The sequence below is a fragment of the Mobula hypostoma genome, chromosome 6, assembly GCF_963921235.1.
Source record: "Mobula hypostoma chromosome 6, sMobHyp1.1, whole genome shotgun sequence".
NCBI classification, from domain to species: Eukaryota; Metazoa; Chordata; class Chondrichthyes; order Myliobatiformes; family Myliobatidae; genus Mobula; species Mobula hypostoma.
Window position 1 is genome coordinate 80,904,466 of NC_086102.1, and position 19,346 is coordinate 80,923,811.

At 37.6% G+C, this 19,346-nt stretch overlaps 2 protein-coding genes across 3 annotated transcripts in view; one reads left to right on the forward strand and one right to left on the reverse strand.

Annotated features, from left to right (window-relative positions):
- Positions 1-5,783, forward strand: part of sh3kbp1 (SH3-domain kinase binding protein 1) — a 267,662-nt gene extending 261,879 nt beyond the window's left edge. The window contains exons 16-19 of one of the 2 annotated variants that reach the window (XM_063051077.1): positions 1,926-2,176; positions 2,489-2,533; positions 3,264-3,327; positions 5,365-5,783. In XM_063051077.1, the coding sequence (XP_062907147.1) occupies positions 1,926-2,176; positions 2,489-2,533; positions 3,264-3,327; positions 5,365-5,406 (402 nt within the window). In that variant the 3' untranslated portion in view covers positions 5,407-5,783. The remainder of the gene's footprint in view (positions 1-1,925; positions 2,177-2,488; positions 2,534-3,263; positions 3,328-5,364) is intronic. The other variant, XM_063051078.1, reaches the window with a different exon arrangement.
- A 140-nt stretch (positions 5,784-5,923) lies between these two features.
- Positions 5,924-19,346, reverse strand: part of LOC134348139 (eukaryotic translation initiation factor 1A, X-chromosomal) — a 37,110-nt gene continuing 23,687 nt past the window's right edge. Inside the window, exons 3-7 of the mRNA XM_063051079.1 lie at positions 16,002-16,105; positions 8,528-8,578; positions 7,413-7,494; positions 7,228-7,319; positions 5,924-6,389 (exon numbers count right to left, since the gene is read on the reverse strand). Of these exons, the coding sequence (XP_062907149.1) occupies positions 6,384-6,389; positions 7,228-7,319; positions 7,413-7,494; positions 8,528-8,578; positions 16,002-16,105 (335 nt within the window). The 3' untranslated portion in view covers positions 5,924-6,383. The remainder of the gene's footprint in view (positions 6,390-7,227; positions 7,320-7,412; positions 7,495-8,527; positions 8,579-16,001; positions 16,106-19,346) is intronic.

Below are 19,346 nucleotides of genomic sequence, written 5' to 3' on the forward strand. Positions count from 1 at the left end.
TTCCTGAAACTTATTGATTAATTGGAGCTGATCATTGACTTCAGGTGGAGGAAACCCAAGGTCTATGAACCAGTCCTCATTGGAGGATCAGAGGTGGAGAGGGTCAGCAACTTTAAATTCCTCAGTGTTGCTATTTCTGAGGTCCTGTCCCAGGCCCAGCATGCAAGTGCAATTACAAAGAAAGCAGGGCAGTGCCTCTACTTCCTGGTTCGGCATGACATCTAAAACTTAGCCAAACGAGCGGAGAGTATATTGACTGGCTGCATTGCAGCCAGTATGGAAACACCAATGTCCCTGAACAGAAAATCCTACAAAAAGTAGTGGGTACAGGCCAATCTATCATGGGTAAAGCCCTCCCCACCACTGAGCACATACAGACAAAACATTGTCACAGGAAAGCACCATCCATCATCAGTGACCCCCCACAACATGCTCTCTTCTGCTGCCATCAGGAAGAAGGTGCAGGAGCCTCATGACTCACACCACCAGGTTCAGGAACAGTTATTACCCTTAACCACCAGAAGGGGATAACTTCACTTCTTCAATGAAATGTTCCCACAACCTATCAATGCACTTTCAAGGACTCATCAAAAATATGAGATTACAGTTATTGCTTATTTATTACTACTTTTAGCATTTGCACAGTTCATGTCTTTTGTTGCTTTTATAATGGTTATTATTCTAGTATGGATTTATTGAGCATGTCTGCAAGAAAATGAATCGCAGGGTTGTATATGTTGACATATGTGTACTTTCATAATAAATTTACTTTGAACTTGGAAAGATGTAATGCAGAGGTTTTATAAGGTATTGGTCAGACCACACTTGGAAGTACTGTGAGCAGTTTTGGGCCCCTATCTAAGAAAAGATGTGCTGCCATTGGAGAGGGTTCACAGGAGGTTCACCAAAATGCCAGGAATGGAAGGGAGTATTTCATGGCTCTGAACCTGTATTCAACTTAAGTTTTGAAGAATGAGGGACGAATCTCATTGAAACATTAAATATTTAAAGTGGAGGTGTAGAGGATGTTTCCTACAGTGGGGGAGTCTAAAACCAGAGGACTGATTCTCAGAATTGAGGGACACCCGTTTAGAACAGAAATGAGGAAAAAAAATTCTTTAGCGAGAGGATGGTGAATCTGTGGAATTAATTGCCAGATGGCTTGTGCAGGCTAAGTATATTTAAGACAGAAATTGATAGGTTCTTGATTAATCAGGGTGTCAAAGGTTATGGGGAGAAGGCAGGAGAATAGACTTGAGAGGGAGAATAAATCAGCCACAATCGAATTGCGGAGCGCTTGATGGGCCAAAAGACCAAGTTCTGTTCCTATGTCTTACCATTTTTAATTAAATGATGGCATAGTCCAAGGATGCTAAAAGAGTATCCAATATACATATTGGCTATTATAATATGCCCCCAAGTATATACTGAAAACAGACTTGAAAATGAAGAGATACAATTGAAAACCATCAGCTTAGTTCTCACTGAATTCAGCCATTTCATTCCTGCTATGCTGCTTTTTGTGTAACTTCTCAATGACCAAGATAAAAACTGGAATTCAGTAAAATCTCTATTTAAAAATTTGCCTTATTTTTCTAGATGGTGTTTTAATATGTCCATTTCCACTATATAATGCTATGAAGTAAGAGTTGGTAGCAAATTGTATTTGGACATCTGATCTTGCACTGAAAGACCAGAATACCATTTCATAATAGTGTTTTTTGGAAGGTATATCCCAAAAATAGGAGAATGCTATTAATTTCAAACTGTTTCTACAGTTAAATGTTTGATCTGATTGGAATCTTATCCATACCTTTGTAAATATTGTAGGAGGTTTCATTGCAGATTATCTCCTGTAGCAACTTGAGCAATTTCATTAAATTATACACTATTCATTTGACTTTTTAATACTTGAATTGTCCTAGGCATCTGACAAAGCGTTGCCACCAAAACCAGGAGTTGCAATTTTGCCCTCTGGAAGTAACGCACATGCATCAATGGGCCATGCATTCCATCACAATCTCACCTCTGCGGGAGGACAGAGGCCAAACTTGCCGGTACAGTACAATACTGATCTGAAGCCAAAGAGTGACAAGAATCAGGATCCAATTGAAGAAGTGAAAGCACAAGTGAAGGAATTGAGAAGTTTTATTGAAATGATGAAGTCTCAGCATAAGTAAGTGGCCTTTTATCTGTTGGGTACCAACTGCAGACTTGCAATCCAGGAAACCATTAATTGTACCTTTTTGAAATTTGTAGTCATTGGATATAGTAGCTGTTTGAACATTGATGTCTAAGCTTAAACGTTTATTTCCCCCTCCTCCATACCCTTTGAACACTTGGGGAAATGGCTTGAATAAATGGCTCTGCCCATGAATAAATGTTCTGGCTCTAAGTAGCTCTCCAAGTATGGCTCTATAATTTCAGCCTTTTGAAACAATACTTGCTTCATCTTAAAAGCTCCCTTTACTTTGCTATTTACATCCAGACAATATTTCTTCAAAACTGTCAGGTTGTCAGAAGAACGGACAAGGTAAGAAGTAGAAAATAAAAAGCCCTGCTGATGGCTTAATCCAGAATTAATCTTCTCTATTATCTAGTAGCCCATTTACTCAAATGACAACTCGAGTGTATACCACCAAGCAATATTTCCTGGAAATAGCCTTGCCTGTAATTTCTGATAGCCAAAGGCATCACTACCCTAAAAATTGAACAAAAATTTCCCAGCTCCATAACGACATGTACAATTCTTCAAAGAACTGTCAGCTCAAGAGTTGCAGTCGAAAAAAATGCAGTTTGCCCACCAATTTTTATCTAGGGCTTTGATACAGAACTGATGTTATTTTACAAAAAAAAAATCATAAGCCAACCTTTATTTGTCTTTAATGCTGTTTTTTCTGACCACTTTGATCAATGATAGCATTTTCCACCATACCCTCAGTTCACAATATCATCTATATGAACTTAAAATTTTACCAATGAATACAGAAAAAAATCTAAAGTCTCAAAACTGGATATTTACTAGTGTTAGACCTTTCTGGTTATTGCATGGTGGTGGATATTCAGCAAAATGTTAACATAACTAATATTGTACATCTGTTAGTGGGTTTGTTAGATTAGTACATTAGCTTAAACTTGTTACTGTAACCACAATTTATATTGGACACCAATCTGAAGACTGGGTCACTTTCCTCTCAACTTCAACATTATTTCCCGTCTGTTGACTGTTTCAAAACTGAAATGTTGCTTCTTCATTTTGGCAGAAAAGAGATTACACAGTTAATGAATGAATTAGATGAAGAAAAGAAGATTCGTATTTCATTACAAGTGAGTTGTGTCTTTAATTAGTACCACTGTGGGATCATCAAGGTGCATTATATGCTTGCAGCATAAATATATCAAAGTATGAGTAGCTCAAACATTTCACGTGTAGAGATAATAAAGAATAGTTACGATACTGAATGACAGACATAATATGGTGAACATTATTCATAATTCTAAGAATACCTAAAAGCATTTGCCTGATCATTACACACACCTTTCTGGGATTTTGCTTTGTAATTTGGCTAATCTTTTTCAATGTTGATCCTTAAAAAAAAAAAGGCTGCAAAATATTTTGCAACTTCTTGAGGTCACAAACATTGAGACTAGGAACCCTGCCACAAAGAAAGATTTTCTATTTATATACCATAACTGTGCATCTTAAAATTGTGTACACCTCATGTCCTTCAAGCCTCCTCTGCTAGACCAGAAAACAGAGCCAGTCTCCCATTGTAATTGCACTGGAGAAAATGCAGGAAATTCAGCAATCACATCCTTTCTGTAGTTTTGCAACCAGAACTCCTGCTATCGCCAGTACTTTATCTTCAGCACAGAAATAGGCCCTTTGACGTAATTTCTCCATGCTGACCTAGCTAGTCCTACATATCCATTTCCTCTCCTTGTATATTTGAATATCTTTTAAGTATTGTAAGTACCTGTCTCTACAACTTCCTCTGACAGTTCACTCTGTATCCACTCCCCTTGTGGATAAACTTGTTCCTCAAGTCACCTTTAAATCTTTCCTCTTTCACCTTAAACCAGACTCCCATACCTTGGGAAAAAGACTGATCATCCATCTTTGTTTCTGCTTTACTCCCAAGTTATAGTTATTAGATCCCCAGGGACTTGGCAGCAGAACCACTGTTGCCATAACTATCTTTTTCAGGAGACCTTAAACTAAGTCTCAGGGAGACAAAAGAAAAATCCTACAGCACTTGTCATAGGAGAACAGAGTATTCCTTGACAATAGTTCTGTTCACTACAGTCTCCAAAATACCATTTTGTTGTTTGGAAATAGCACATAAAATTTTCTAATTTAGTTAACACTGAACAGATTTCACATCCTCTTTGATCTGTTTGATCCTTATAAGTGCAGAAAGTAGTTCCCAGCCTAATGGCTCAGTATACCATTTGCTATATATAGACCACAGGGTTGAAGAGCAAGTTTACAAACCAGTACCTTTGCAATTGCACTCTTCATTATACGGTTTTCTCCCACATCTAGCAACATCTGAGGGTTTCCATCAGTAAAATGGAGAAACTTAGCAGTGACAGGATGGTGCTCTAGTTTTGTTAAAACATGGAACATATTATGGGCCCAGTGCTAGGATGCCTCCCTGTCTTATTATCAAACCTTTGCAGTACAATATCATATTGCCAAAGATCTAAAAGGGTAAATTTTCTAATGACTTTGCAAAATGTTTTCATGCTTAAATGATCTGACTTAAAATTGCAGTTGTTTGCACCTCCTCCCCTAAAAGAAAGCTTTCTGTATTTACTGCCATTGATTCATTTCCTCACTATTTCGGAGATGCAAACTGAAGTTTATATACAATCTTTTGCAACTATGGTATATGGATGTAACATGGAATATTACCCAGATCTGATAATGTAACTGCAAGGGTTTGCAGCTTAAATTGGACTATTAGTATATATAATAGTCCATTGCAGGCATAACTGATTAGATTTTGTTATTTTTCTAGCACCTGGCACACCTTATTAAGTTTCCACATATTTCCATTGACCACCTGAAATCAGCACCTTGGTGTCTACTGTAAAATAATTAAGAGCACCAATAAAACATGAAAATAAATTCTCCATTTAGGAGAATACCTTTGCACATACCAACTTTAATTTTTTTCCCCTACCTGTCTATCCTGATCTCCACAGAACATAAGAGTCCCTCAAATTAACCCCAATGCACAATATCCAATGAGCATTTTCTGTCTTGAAGAGGTTAAGGCAAAACTTACCTAATATTCGTTTTCAATTTATGAGAAATTGAATTAAAGGATGTTAAGAAAGCTGATTTTTAATTTGCAGATGGAAGTGGAAGGAATTAAGAAAGCACTTCAATCAAAATGATTGGTTATTACCTGGAGAAAATGCTGCAGATACATCTCCGATAGCTCCAAGGACTTAAGTTATGATGCAGCCAAATTCAGTTTGTGCCAAATTAATTGAACTTTTTCTTTCCCCTGCATCTTTTATAAACAGGTTTTCATTTTTTGTAATGCAAAAAATACTGTTGTTCACATGGTAACTGCAGAATGATTTTAGTGTTTTCCTAATACTAAATGCACTGACGTCTAAAATGGCTAATGCTATAGGCTTATATATACATTTATGTATGTATATGCATGTGTGAACACACACTTGCAAAGTAATTCAGACGCAAACAACCCCATGCTGGTACCTATTTGATGCTATTTTTCAATAAAGAATGTAATGTTTGATTGCCAGTACATGCCTGATTTTTGTTGTCCTTTTGAAATATGTAGGAATGGGAGTAGTAAGAATATTCTTCCAATTGAATTAACTGACAAATGTACTTTTGCAGGAATGAATTAATGGATTTAGACCTGTAATTCAGACTGACAATAGCAAGAATTTGATGAAAATTAAGTAATTACTATTTTCCCCTATACCCTTCATGTTACTCATGGTGCAAGAAAATAGCATACTTAATTTTGACACTGGTTTCAGAGTCTCAGACAAGCCATGTCTCAAAGCAACACTATGGAAAACTGACACAAGCTATGTTGTATTACTACTCATCCATGACTCAGAAACCAGATCTATGAGATTTAACATTTTATTGGAAAGGATTGCACTTCCTAACAAACTTCACACCAAATTCTTTCATGTACTTTTGACTGAAGAATATAAATACACTAAAACATAGATTTTTTAAACAAATTGCTGCAGAATGACTTTAAGATACATTAAGCATTAACAAATCAACTCATCCACACAGAATGTTCATGTCCAATCCAAAAAAAAAGGAATTCACTTCAAAAAGGAAGCTTGGTACAAGTTTGGAATCCAAATTCAATCCCAATTTAGATCTGTAACAAAAATAAAAGATATTATTAACCACAGAAGCAAATATTACACAGTGTTAGTGCATCAATGACATCTGTAGGGTTTGTTTCCAATCAACCCATTTGGTCCCAATCCACCAGTTTTAAGCAGATGTATAGGTGGGACCAGAACTGAAGAACAGCCTACAACTTTGATTTCCTTTGCCCAGTTTTCATCCAAGAAATCAAACAATCATTGGAATTTAGAATGAAAAATGATCTTACTGAACAAGAACCCAAGGGAGATCAACACAGGATATTTTCTCTTGTGATTATCCAGAGCTCGGATGGCATACTTTCAGAGTAAGGATTGATAAGAATCAAGAGAAATGAATTTCTTCTCTCGCAACATAGTGAATCTTTGGAATTCTTCACAACTATTTACACAAATTTTTGGACTATAGGGGACGGGTAGAAATTGAAGCTGATGCCAAGATCAGTTCATTTCTTCATCATGTTGAATGAAGACAGCACAGGAACCACAGAGTCTATTCCTTCTCTAGAAAGGAGCAAACCTAATATATTCTTAACTTCACCCTTTCACAGCTATTTAGATCTGAAATGCACTTCTTTCAAGGTGTGGATGCCAAAGTTAAATACAATAGATAAAGTATGACTATGACAATCCAAATAAACCAAAGTCAGATTTAGCTGCCATTTCTTCTGCTTGCAAACCACCCACCACCATTATACTATCAATTAAATTGCAATAGTCTCTTGGCTTCTACGTTTAAGTGAATTTGGCTGCTACTTCATGCAAAGCAAAGTTGGCATCAAGACTAGGAGCATTCCCTGGAAATATTAACATATATCCCATACTCACATCATCAATATCTTCATCATCATCTCCAATATCATCAAACTGGATTTCATCATCATCACCAGGCCCAAAGGTATCAGTCTCATTGATTTTGGCTGAGGTCATCAGGAGAGATTTAAAAGAAAACGGTCAATTCCAATTTGAAAATTTAGGTATGGTGAGAATTTAATTATAAAAGCAATCCATACCATGTTCTGGAAGTTCACCATATGCTTTCAAACTTCTGGCTTCATCTGCATTGTATTTCAGGATGACATCAGCCTTGTTATCCTTTAGAAGTGACAAGAAAATAATTTATTTTGAATAAAATGCAAGTATCAGACAACCAAACAATGCAAGAATATTAACCATTTTCAGGCAAAGTTAAGCAAACAACTTCAATTCTCTTTTAAAGCACCTTGTGCAACAATGAAGCTTCAGATCTGATTTCTGTAAGCTGCACACACAGGTTGCTTGGTGGAAGATGCAATAACAAGAGTTAATTATTTTCACTGGTACCAGTTCATGAAGTGCACAACTACTATTCAAACTTCATCTAGGCTTCAGGAAAACTGCTCCAAGAGCCTACCTGCCTGTTGGATGCTGCTGGAACCAGTATTCAGCACCATTGCCTGTTGCTCATCAGCAAAAGCAGGGAACATTACTGGAAGATAGGCCTTATCCTGGCATCCAAAGCATAATAAGGATTGCTGGAAATCTACCCAGTTATACCCTGTTGCAGAGAGGTTCATAAAAGTGGGAAAATGACACACAAAACCAAAACGGGAGTGATACCTGCTATTAAAAATACCATGCAAAAATAAAGCTGCTGAGTGACCAGAAGAGGATCTTTTGCACAAGAGCAAGAGATCAAAGAAAATTCCTTAAAAGGTGCAGGGTGGCTTAAAAAAAGTCAAAGCTCTTCTTCATTAAAAATTATTATCCACTAGTGTGGAGATGAAGTGGGATCTCAAGAGGTACATCAATTTCCTTGAAAGAATCAAGGAACATTTCTATTGAATAACTCTCAACATTTCTAATGAACTAACTTTTCCTTGTTACCCAAAAATAATTAATTTATATTCTTATATTGCAAAACAATGATTGCCACAAGTCATCTTTGACACTTTGACATTGGATTAAATGTCTTTTGAGTACAATGAACAACACCAACTACTTGCAACCAAAATTTCATGTATTTAGAAGGTCAAACTTCCAATGAAATTCAATGAACATTCAGTATATTCTATAATACACACTATAAAATTCGTAAATTCAATAATTCTTTCCTTGGAAAGGCTTTATAATTGAGGGAAAAACTTACCTGGTAATCTCTCAATCCAACCAATATAATGTCTGATGTATTTATCCAAACCTGAAACAGATAATACTTGAGTCACTCCTCAACTTAGTTAATATTTTACCTTCAAAATCCAGATACATTTGCACAATTCAAAGAGGTAATTCATGACAAACAACATTTAAGCATTCAAAGTGCAAGAGCCTTAGGTGTACATCACACAATTCTATAATGAACTTGCTTTGGGATAGAAGGATTTTACATTGGCCTAGAACTAATAGGCAGCATTGTACATGGATTGATGGGACAACTGATGGAATATATTTTTAACACTACCAGGAAGAACAGATGATAACAAGTTCTAAGCATTGAAACCAGTGTTGCTACACACAAAAGAAAACTAGTCAGAAATGCAAACAAAACCTAGAAAGATGGTGGCACCTTTGGTCACAGCAGCCTCTCCAGGTCCAATAAATGGTGCAAATGTGTGTCTTTTTTTTTTAAATTCCATTCTGTTTATTAAATTTTTGGGGTACAGTAAGTTTATTACATAATATTAAAAAAATAAAAGTCCAACTAAAAGCTACACCTTTAAAACAATCCAATTGTAACATGGAAAATTTTGCGAAGGAACATTCACAGGTGATTGATCTCAATGATTAACATATTGGACACATGAATGTGCTGTATTAAAGTTTTAAATACTTTATATTTGACTTGAGGCCTGGGTTTTCCCGTGGTTTATTCATGAAGATGGGAGAAAAGAATTTTCTTTTTTTTTTAATTTTATTTTTATTTGGATAAGGAATTCACAATTATCATGTACTTTTTTCACACATATAACCTTTTCCATTTTTTAATATGTATAAAACTACAATTATTTATACATTCTTAAGTACACATTGAGATGATATAAAAGGAAAATAAATATTTAAATAGATAATTATGTACTGTGGTAAATCTAACCTATTAGGCTAAGTAATGAAATTAGTTGTTAAGAAAAATGGTAATAATAGTTTCCATACAACCCTTCTGGACCATTTCCACTGGTCCAAAATGTTGCATACAAGCCTATATACCAACCATTGTAGGTGTTTATATCCCAATTTGTTCGTGCATGTTCCTGCCCGCAAACATAATTATCCAATCCCTATGTACTTACTTACTTAATTTTTTCATTTTTTTTTTTATCCCTTTCCCAAATCTTTCCCTTTACTTGTGTTAATTCTCTATTTGCCAAAAAAAACAACAAACATTTAGACTAGGGGTGCTTACGTTAGCAATATTACTGTGTTGATGAGAAGAGCAATATAAATCATTAGGAGAGTCATCTAAAGTCTGCTCGCATTGGGGTTATATATTCAATCCATTTATTCCAGATTTGATAAAATGTTTCTTTTTGAGTTCTCAGGGAGTAAGTCAACTTTTCCATTTTAAATATTTCCAAGATAATTTCGTACCAATCTTCTAATGTAGGTGGTATTGGATTTAGCCATTTTCTAGTGATTGATTTCTTACTTGCCGCTAAGAGGGCCTGCAGCAACTTTATATCTTCCTTCTGTTCAAGGAACAATACATGCCCCAAACAGAGCGTCTCAAAGTTCAGAGGTATCTGGGACCTAAGTACCTTAACTAATGTTCTATGAATACCTTCCCAAAATAGACTTAATTTAGGGCAATCCCAGAAAATATGAAAATGATTTGCCTCCTTGGAGCCGCACCTTCTCCAACACATCACATTTGTATCTTTATATTTTTCCTGATATGGGGTCTTGAAGTATCTTATAATGTTTTTCCAACTATGTTCTCTCCAAGTCAAAGAATTAGTCGAGGACCATTGAAAGCTGCAGATTTTCCCCCAAGCCTCCTCTGAAAGTACCAACTCCGCTTCTTTCTCCCACTTCTGTTTAATATACAGTGTATTTACATTTTTAGCATGGGAGAGTGCATTATATAGGCGAGAAACTGATTTACTAGGTATTGAACTGCAAGCCGAATTCAGAATCTTGAAAAATTCTAATTCTACTGTTGATAGGTCTGTATATCTACAACTCTGGTTAACATAGTTTCGTATTTGAAGGTACCTAAAAAAGTCATTATGTTCTAGGCCATGTTTGTCCTGCAGGATTTGGAAACTTTGTAATACTCTTTTATCTATAAATGAGAGGTAGGTTGTAAGACCTTTCCTTATCCATAGCTCAAATCTTTTATCTCCTCTGTTGGGAAGGAATTCGGTATCATATGCACACCATCTAAAGAGTTTTAGCATGTTATTAATTCCACATGAATTAATCACCTTCTGCCATACTTTTAATGTAAGATTTATCCAAGCATTATTAAATTTTTCCAACTGGGCCATCAATCCTTTGTCAGCTATTGAGGCCTGAAGAGGAAAACTGTCAACTAATCCAAATTCTATTTCATTCCATCTAGCCTTATATTCCCTATTACACCAATATAACAGGGGTTATCTGTGAGGCATAAAAATAATTACTCAGGCAAGGAAGAACCATACCTCCTCTTTCCTTCCCTAACTGTAAGGTGTTATATCGAATTCTAGGTTTCCTTCCTTGCCAAATGAAGCGGGAAATCTTTGTCCCATTCCCTGAATTGATTATCATCCACCTCCACTGGTAAAGTACGGAAAAGATATAATAACCGAGGAAGAATATTCATTTTTATAGTATTTATCCTTGAATTTAAACTTAAAAAGGGGATAAGATTCCATCTATGCATATCTGCTTTTATCTCTGAGATTAATGGCCCATAATTTACCTGTGACAGTGTTGAAAGATCCTTTGGCAGGGTTATTCCTAAATATTTTAATGATTTAGCTTCCCACTTAAGATCGTATGTATCCTGCAATTTTTTGGATGGTGTATAATTTAGGGACATAACCTGCGTTTTCTTTACATTTATTTTATAACCTGATATTTTCCCAAAGTCATCCAACAGTGTAAACAATCCTATAAATGATTTTTCTGGTTCACTCAGATAGACCAAAACATCATCTGCAAATAACGCCACTTTCTGTTCAATCCCTGCCACCTTGATACCTTTTACGATTTCGCTCTGTCTTATTAGTTGGGCAAGTGGTTCAATATATAGTGCAAAAAGGAGAGGAGAAATTGGGCATCCCTGTCTCGTGCCTCTCTCTAAAATGAAGGAGTCAGAGAGGTCCCCATTTATCTTAATTCGGGCTGTAGGGCTGTCATATAGAGTCTGAATTACTTTAATAAACCTTTCTTGAAAGCCGAATCTTCCTAACACTCTGTATAGGAATGCCCAACTAACCGAATCAAAAGCTTTCTCAGCGTCCAATCCTACTACCATTGTCTCTGTCTCGTTCTTATTAACCTGTTCTAATATGTGCAGAGTTCTCCTTATGTTGTCCTGTGTTTGTCTTTGTTGAATAAATCCAGTCTGGTCTAAATGGATTAGGCCAGGTAAAAGCTTTTCCAATCTGCGCGCTAATATAGATGTAAATAGTTTGTAATCTAAATTAAGAACACTAATTGGCCGATAATTGCCACATTCTAGTTTATCTTTACCCTCTTTAGGAATAACTGAAATAATCGCTTCCCTCCAGGAAGGTGGAGTTTCTCCTCTCTGCAAGATCCAATTAAAGGTGTTAAGTAGTAATGGGGCTAACTGTGTCTTCAAGGACTTGTACCACTCTGAGGTAAACCCATCAGAACCCGGGGACTTTCCAGCCTTTAACCTGGAGATGGCCACGTTCAGTTCTTTGACAGTTACTGGTTCTAATAAACTTTCATTTTGTAAATCTGTAAGTTTAGGTAGATCTAAAAAAATTCAATACACTGTCTATATAGGGCTCATTGGGGGCCCGGGGTTGGGAGTACAGCTCTCGATAATATGTTTCAAAACTCTCTTGAATTTTCCCTATTGTACTCTCCACAAGCTTTGTCTTTGGATTCTTTATTTTATGAATTGTATTGTCTGCTTGTTGTTTTCGCAATTTATATGCTAATAATCTAGCTGATTTACCTCCTACTTCATAATTCTTTTGTCTCAGGTAAAGAAAATTTCTTTGAGTTTCCAACGTATAAATATCATCAATTTCACTTTGCAATTTCCTAATTTCCTGTTTTTGATTTGAATTACTTTTGTTGCTATCTACAACTTGAAGTCGTTTTAATTTTCCTTGAAGGTCTGCTAATTTTTGTGCATTGATTTTTTTCATGTGAGTAGTAATGGAAATAATTTTCCCTCTCAGTACAGCTTTCAATGTATCCCATAAAATCACTGGTGATGTTTCTCCCGTGTCATTAAGGTCTAGATATTCTTTGATTTCTCCCCTTAATCTCTCCATTACTTTTGGGTTATTAAGTATATGTGAGTTTAGCCTCCATAGTGTTTTCCTCATTTTCCTTTCCAGGATTAGAGACATAGAGACTGGGCTATGATCCGACAGATCAATTGTTGCAATATTACAGTTTTTTATCCTGAGTCTATCTGTATTAAAGATAAAGAAATAGTCTATCCTTGAATAGGCTGAATGAGGGAAAGAGTAATATGTATAATCTTTACGAGTAGGGTGTAATTCCCTCCAGACATCTATAATTCCCAACTCCTCCATCAATGAATTCACTTTCCAAGTCAGAGGTTTATTCTGAGTAACTATTCTTGAAGAATCTAATATAGGATTTAATCTAATATTAAAATCCCCTCCACAAATTACTACCCCTCGAGAACTGACCATTAGGTCAAAAATGTGTCTATAAAATGACCATTCACTACCTGGAGGAGCATAAACATTCAGCAATGTTATTTCTGTACCTTCTATTCTTCCTGTGATTTTTACAAACCGTCCTTCTTTGTCTCTAGTCTCTGAAATATGTTCATAATTAAGAGTACTTGATATTAAAGTAGCTACCCCTCTTTTGTGACTCAATTTATATGATGAATAAAATACATGCTTAAAGCCCATTCTTTTTAATTTTCCATGTTCAGATTGGCTCATATGTGTTTCCTGGAGGAAAGCTATTTGTGCCCTCTCTTTTTTCAATTTAGACATAATCTTATTTCTTTTAATTGGATTCAAAACCCCATTAACATTATAGGAAATTATTTCTACCAATTCAGTTTGCATTTTTCTCTAGTAGAAAAAAAGCACTCTCCTTTTCTAACCAAACAGTAAGCAATCCCTTCTCAACAGTAAACCAAGACATATAACCACACCCTAGACATTTCTGAACATATAACATTTGAAAATTTTTCCCGACTTCCCACAGTGAGACCTGAGCACCGACCCGCCTCAGTTCAGAGGGATAACCTCTATCTTCACCCTGTGTTAGAGGGCCCTCAGCAGTTTGAATAATCATAGAGAATTTTCTCCTATTTATGTCTCGACCATATTGCTATTATTCAAGTTATTCCGCCTAGTTTATTTTCAGTTACCAGTTTTCATTTTACTTTTAAGTCCGATTTACTCTTTTCAGTCATTTCTCTTAATTAATCTGTATTCTCTGTACATTCGCGTCTGAATATTTGCAGCTTTTCCTTGTAGTTTGACACTCTGGTTCGAGTGGAGCGTCCTCGCCCCACTAACTGCCACGACTTCTGCCGAATCCTCTCCAGTAGCGACTCCGGTTGGGTGATAACTTTAATAGGTAGTCCCCGGTCCGCCAGGTCCGACGTTGCCTCCTCCACCGTAGCGTAAGTTTTTGTCCCTTCGTCGTAAAAGACTCTCAGCCGAGCTGGATACAGGGTCTGGAATCTGATGTTGTTTTCCTTCAGGACTCTCCGTGTTTCCGTATATTCCTTCCGTCTGGCAAGAATCCCCGGTGCATAGTCGTGGTCTAAACTGATTTTACAGTTGTTCCACATGAAACCTTTCTTTTGCCATGCCCATTTAAGCACCTCTTCCTTCGTTCTGTAACTGAGAAATCTGATCAGAATTGATCTGGGCTGGGCGCCTGCCGGAGGCTGTGTTGCCAACGCGCGGTGAGCCCTTTCTATCTGTAGGTCTTTTGCGGCCGGCATATCAAGGTTCTCTCTAAGCAGCTTCTCCACGAAGGGAATCATCAATCCGGGTTTACCTTCGGTTCCTTCGGGAACTCCGTAGATCCTCACATTTTCCCTTCTCGAGCAGCCGCCTTGATCTATTAGTTTCCACTGGAGTTGGTCTTGTAGCTTCAGCATTTCTGCTATCACTTCCTCGGCGTTTTGTAGCTTCTCTTCAATTCCAACAATCCTCGCTTCGGCTTCATCTATCCGCGAGTTAGTTTTTACTATTTCTCCTTTAATATCTTCCAGCTGTTTGCTGTTATCTTGTCGGAACTCGCGAATCTCTCCGAGAATCAAAGACAGAGTCACCGATTCCCCCTCATTATCTCCGGCCTGGCTTGCCGTGGGGGAGCTAGGCCCGTCGCCTTGCTGCATCTCTTTATGTTTATCAGCCTTCGAAGCGGACTTTTTATTCTTGTTCTTAGACATCATCCTTGCCCCTTTTATTAATATAGTTATGCAATATTAAGTATTTGTCTAAATTCGATTTTGGGGCAGTTTACCTTCTTTTTTGTCGAGAGACCTTTTCCTTACGCCGCCATTCCCTTGATGACCCGGAAGTCCTCCCCTCAAATGTGTGTCTTAAGTATGTTTCTTGTGATTGCAAGACCGTGCTGGACATTGGTAATATAAAATAATACAAGTCTGGATCATTGGAGAGACCAACGGCGGGGGAGCTGCACGGCCCTGGTTGTTGTGTGGACCAGGCCCTCATGCCATGGCGTCACTTGTTACAGCCACCTGGGGAAGAGGCACCAGGGGTGGTATCCGAAAAAACAGGTGCAGTGGGCGCATTGGAATCCTCGCTGGGTTTGGGGCTGGCCCCTGCAGGCAGGCTCTCCGATCTGTACTACTCTCCAGTATTCGCTTCCTGGAAGACAAATTGGATTGGCTTTGTCTGCGGCTGACAAAACCCCATGCCCAGTGAGAGGCAGCACTGCTGCGTACTTGCAGAAATGTGGCTCCAGGACATCCCATACACTACCAATCTTCAGGCTATGCCACTTGGGGCTTGTGCTAACATTTTTTGTGACTGTATGTACTGTGTTTTGCACCTTGGCCATGGAGAAACTGTTTCTTTTAATCTGCATGGTTGGATGACAATTAAACCAAACTGAAAATGAACCTTAAAGTACAATTCACTGCAATAAAAGGAAGCTGAATGACAAAAAGAATCAGTTGCTACTTCAATACAGTATGACAAGATTTTTCAAACTGCACTAGTCTATGAAAAAGGAAATTGTGATTTTGGAAGATTTAAAACTTTCATGGGAGATTCCTCTTTAAACTGAAAAAGCATTTTATAATTCAATTTAAATGTCCTTAAATGTGAAGTTGTAACTGGCATAAATGACAAGAGTCTACTAGCTGGTGTAAGGGGTTATCAATACCTCTAACTTTCTGCTTGATTAACCGCGCTATTACCTGACGGGATGGGATCTGAAAAAAAAAATCAAAGGGTCGTCACCTTCTTTCTCAGCTTCCCTCGAATATGACAGAGCCTCTTTGCACCATCAAAACACATGGCTTCCAAACGGCCATTTCCCAACATCTTTATCACCTGGGCATATTCTGAAAGCCAAAACAGATAACGCATTCATTTCAACCAAGTATGAGCTTTCATTTAAAATCAAACTCTGCAGCCATGGAAAACCAGAGGAGAGGGTGCTTAATGGTCAGCAGCAACAATAGATGAAGGACCCATTTCTGTACTGTATGACTATCACTTCTATTATTATTTGAATAATCTGTTGTATATTCATGCTGGAAGGTCAGAACTTATCTTGCTCAATGCCAAGATACCTCCACAAAAACACTTGTCTGAGCTGTGCTGGCCTTAATCACAATCCACCACAGACTGTTTCCAGGCTTCCGGTGGAAATTACCCAGCACACCAGAGTGAAACAAGCAGCATAATGCAGAGGCAGGGAGGGTCACTGATTTTGGGTCAATATAATGTCTACCCCATCGCCTTACCCAAAAGAGGACACCTCAGCTGGAGTGTTTAGATTTTCCATTAAATTCCAGTCTCTGGAATGGGGTTTGAACTCACAACTTTCTGACAATATTAAATCCAGTGAGTACAGCTACTGACATTACTCATTAAGCTCTCTGACAACTGCTGCAAAAGGAAGACAGTTAGAGTGATTGAGATTAGCTTGTCTGTCGGTGTGCAGAGTATAAGTGGTCTTCCCTTTAAAACTCAGTTGAGTGATTGAGATTAACTTGTCTGTCAGCGTGCAGGTTATAAGTGATCTTCCCTTTAAAACAGAAGATGAAAGTACAATAGTTTATCCTGGAGTCCATTATCCAATTTGGCAACGAAAATCTAAATTTTTAAAAAATCCTGATTTGGAGCAGGAAAAAAGTTTTCATAAAGCTGTTGGAATGCAGAAAATATCTTACAATTGTGCACAAGAGCCTTTAACACGGTTAGATTGGACTGTATTATTGTTATTTTCCATGTAATTTAACTTCATTATAATTGCTTGTATTTTTCTAGTTATCGACACACATGCAGGATCCTTGTCTGGTTGGCTGCCAGTGACTAGTGGTGTTCTGCGGGGTCAGTGTCAGGACCCCTTCTTTTTATGCTGTATATAAGTGATTTAGATGATGGAATAGATGGCTTTGCTAACAAGTTTGCAAATGATACCAAGATCAGTGGAGGGGCAGGTAGTATTGAGGAAACAGGCTGCAGAATGACTCAAGATTAGGAGAATGGGCAGGAGTAGCAGCAAATGAAGTACAATATTGGAAAATGCATACACTTTGGCAGTAGAAATAAATGTACAGACTATTTTCTAAAGGGGGAGAAAATCCAACAATCTAAGATGCAAAGGGACTTGGGAGTCCTTGTGCAGAACACCCTAAAAGTTAACTTGCAGGTTGAGTTTGTAGCGAAGGCGGCAAATGCAATGTTGGCATTCATTTCAAAAGGTCTAAGATACAAGAGCAGGGATGTGATGCTAAGGCTTTATAAGGCACTGGTGAGACCTCACCTTGAGGTACTGTGATCAGTTTTGGGCTCCTCATCTAAAAGATGTGCTGGCACTGGAAAGGGTCCAGAGGTGGTTCACAAGGATGATTTCAGGAATGAAAAGGGTTATTATAGGAGGATTGTTTGATGGCTCTGGGTCTGTACTCACTGGAATTTAGAAGGATAAGGAGGGGGATCTTCATTGAAACCTTTCGAATGTTGAAAAGCCTAGACAGTAGATGTGGAAAGGATGCACACAGCCTCAGAATAGAAGGGTGTCCATTTAAAACAGATGCAGAGAAATTTCTTTAGCCAGAGGTTGGTGAATTTGTTGCCAAATGCACCTGTGGAGGCCAGGTCGTTGGGTGTATTTAAGGCACAGATTGATAGGTTCTTGATTGGACACAGCATCAAAGGTTACGGGAGAAGGCCAGAGAATGGGGTTGAGGAGGGGGAAAAGGATCAGCCTCTGAATGGCAGAGCTGAATGGCCCAATTCTGCTCCTAGTCTTATGGTTTTATGTAATTGTTCAGTGTGCTTCTTAGTGGTTACAGTTCCTCTATGGTTTCTGGAAACTCTTGGTTGTAGTTGCAGGTATCACATTATTTATATGAGGCTATCTTATTGGTTAACTGATATCTATGGAAATTCAATGGAAATAGCAATCTGGTGTTAAAAAAAAATCACCCTTTGTTCTCTTCTCTGTTACTCGAGTCTGTCTCTCTTCCCCACCCACGCTTCATCTTTTTACTGTTTCATTCTTTTAACATTTAATAAACGATCATAAGCAACAAGTTTCATGCCTTATTCTTGCCTTATGGCACACATATTTAAAAGGAGGTACGACCTTCTTCCTTTGGTTTCTAATCACCTAAGAGATTACCTAGTTCTTGTTTTAATACACCATCAAGTATGAAGAAAAACTATTACGTTTTGCTATTCTGGAAAAAGTGAGATCTGCATTAAAATTAACACTGTACTCAAATTAACTTACTACCCTGTGGAATCCCTAAGAAACCTTCCAATTGTCATCCAGTGCTTAAAAAAACTTGTTTGCACTCCTACGTTTTTTGACACAACCAATGATTTTTGAAGTGCTGTCTAAGTGATAAAAAGTACTAATTAAGTGTTAAATAAGATGATATTGAGACAATGGCCAATGTTTTGAAGCCACCTACAGAAAAAGGGGAGTTGAATCTCCAGTTGTTATGTGTGATCAGCTGATTGAGGGTTGAGTTCTTGACTGAATAAAACATTTCAATTTGATGAGATTAATGAAAAAATCCTGATGAAATATAGCATCAATGTCGACTCTTAATGAAATCTAGCTCTTACGTGATAATGTGAAGGTATATGATAAGACCCAGTTAATATCTTTAGGAAGAGAAATGATTGGCTGCACATTAGCAGTATCATCACAGATAAGGAAAAACCAGCATACAAAATTGAAAAAGACCTGTAAGTTTAAGCAAACACATGGTCAGCTGGAAAATATAATTCATGAATCGGCTGGACGAGTGAAAAAGTTAATCGAACAAGTAGAAAATGAAGGGGAAAACTGATAACCCACATAAACAGTATGACAGAGACAGTAAGAAGTCTAAACAGCAAATCTGCATTAGATGAATGACTGAAAAAACACAAGTATAATCAATTCACAGCACATTGTATGGAGCTTTGAAGTAAACTGAAGCAGTGTCATAAAGCACAGCAGGGACCTCAAGTGGACAGTCCCCTGCACATCCTCCAAGACACCGCATCCGAACTCTGAGGAACCACAGCAGTCATGACAAGGACTCTACAGTGACCTCTAGCAACTCAGTGAGGATGACA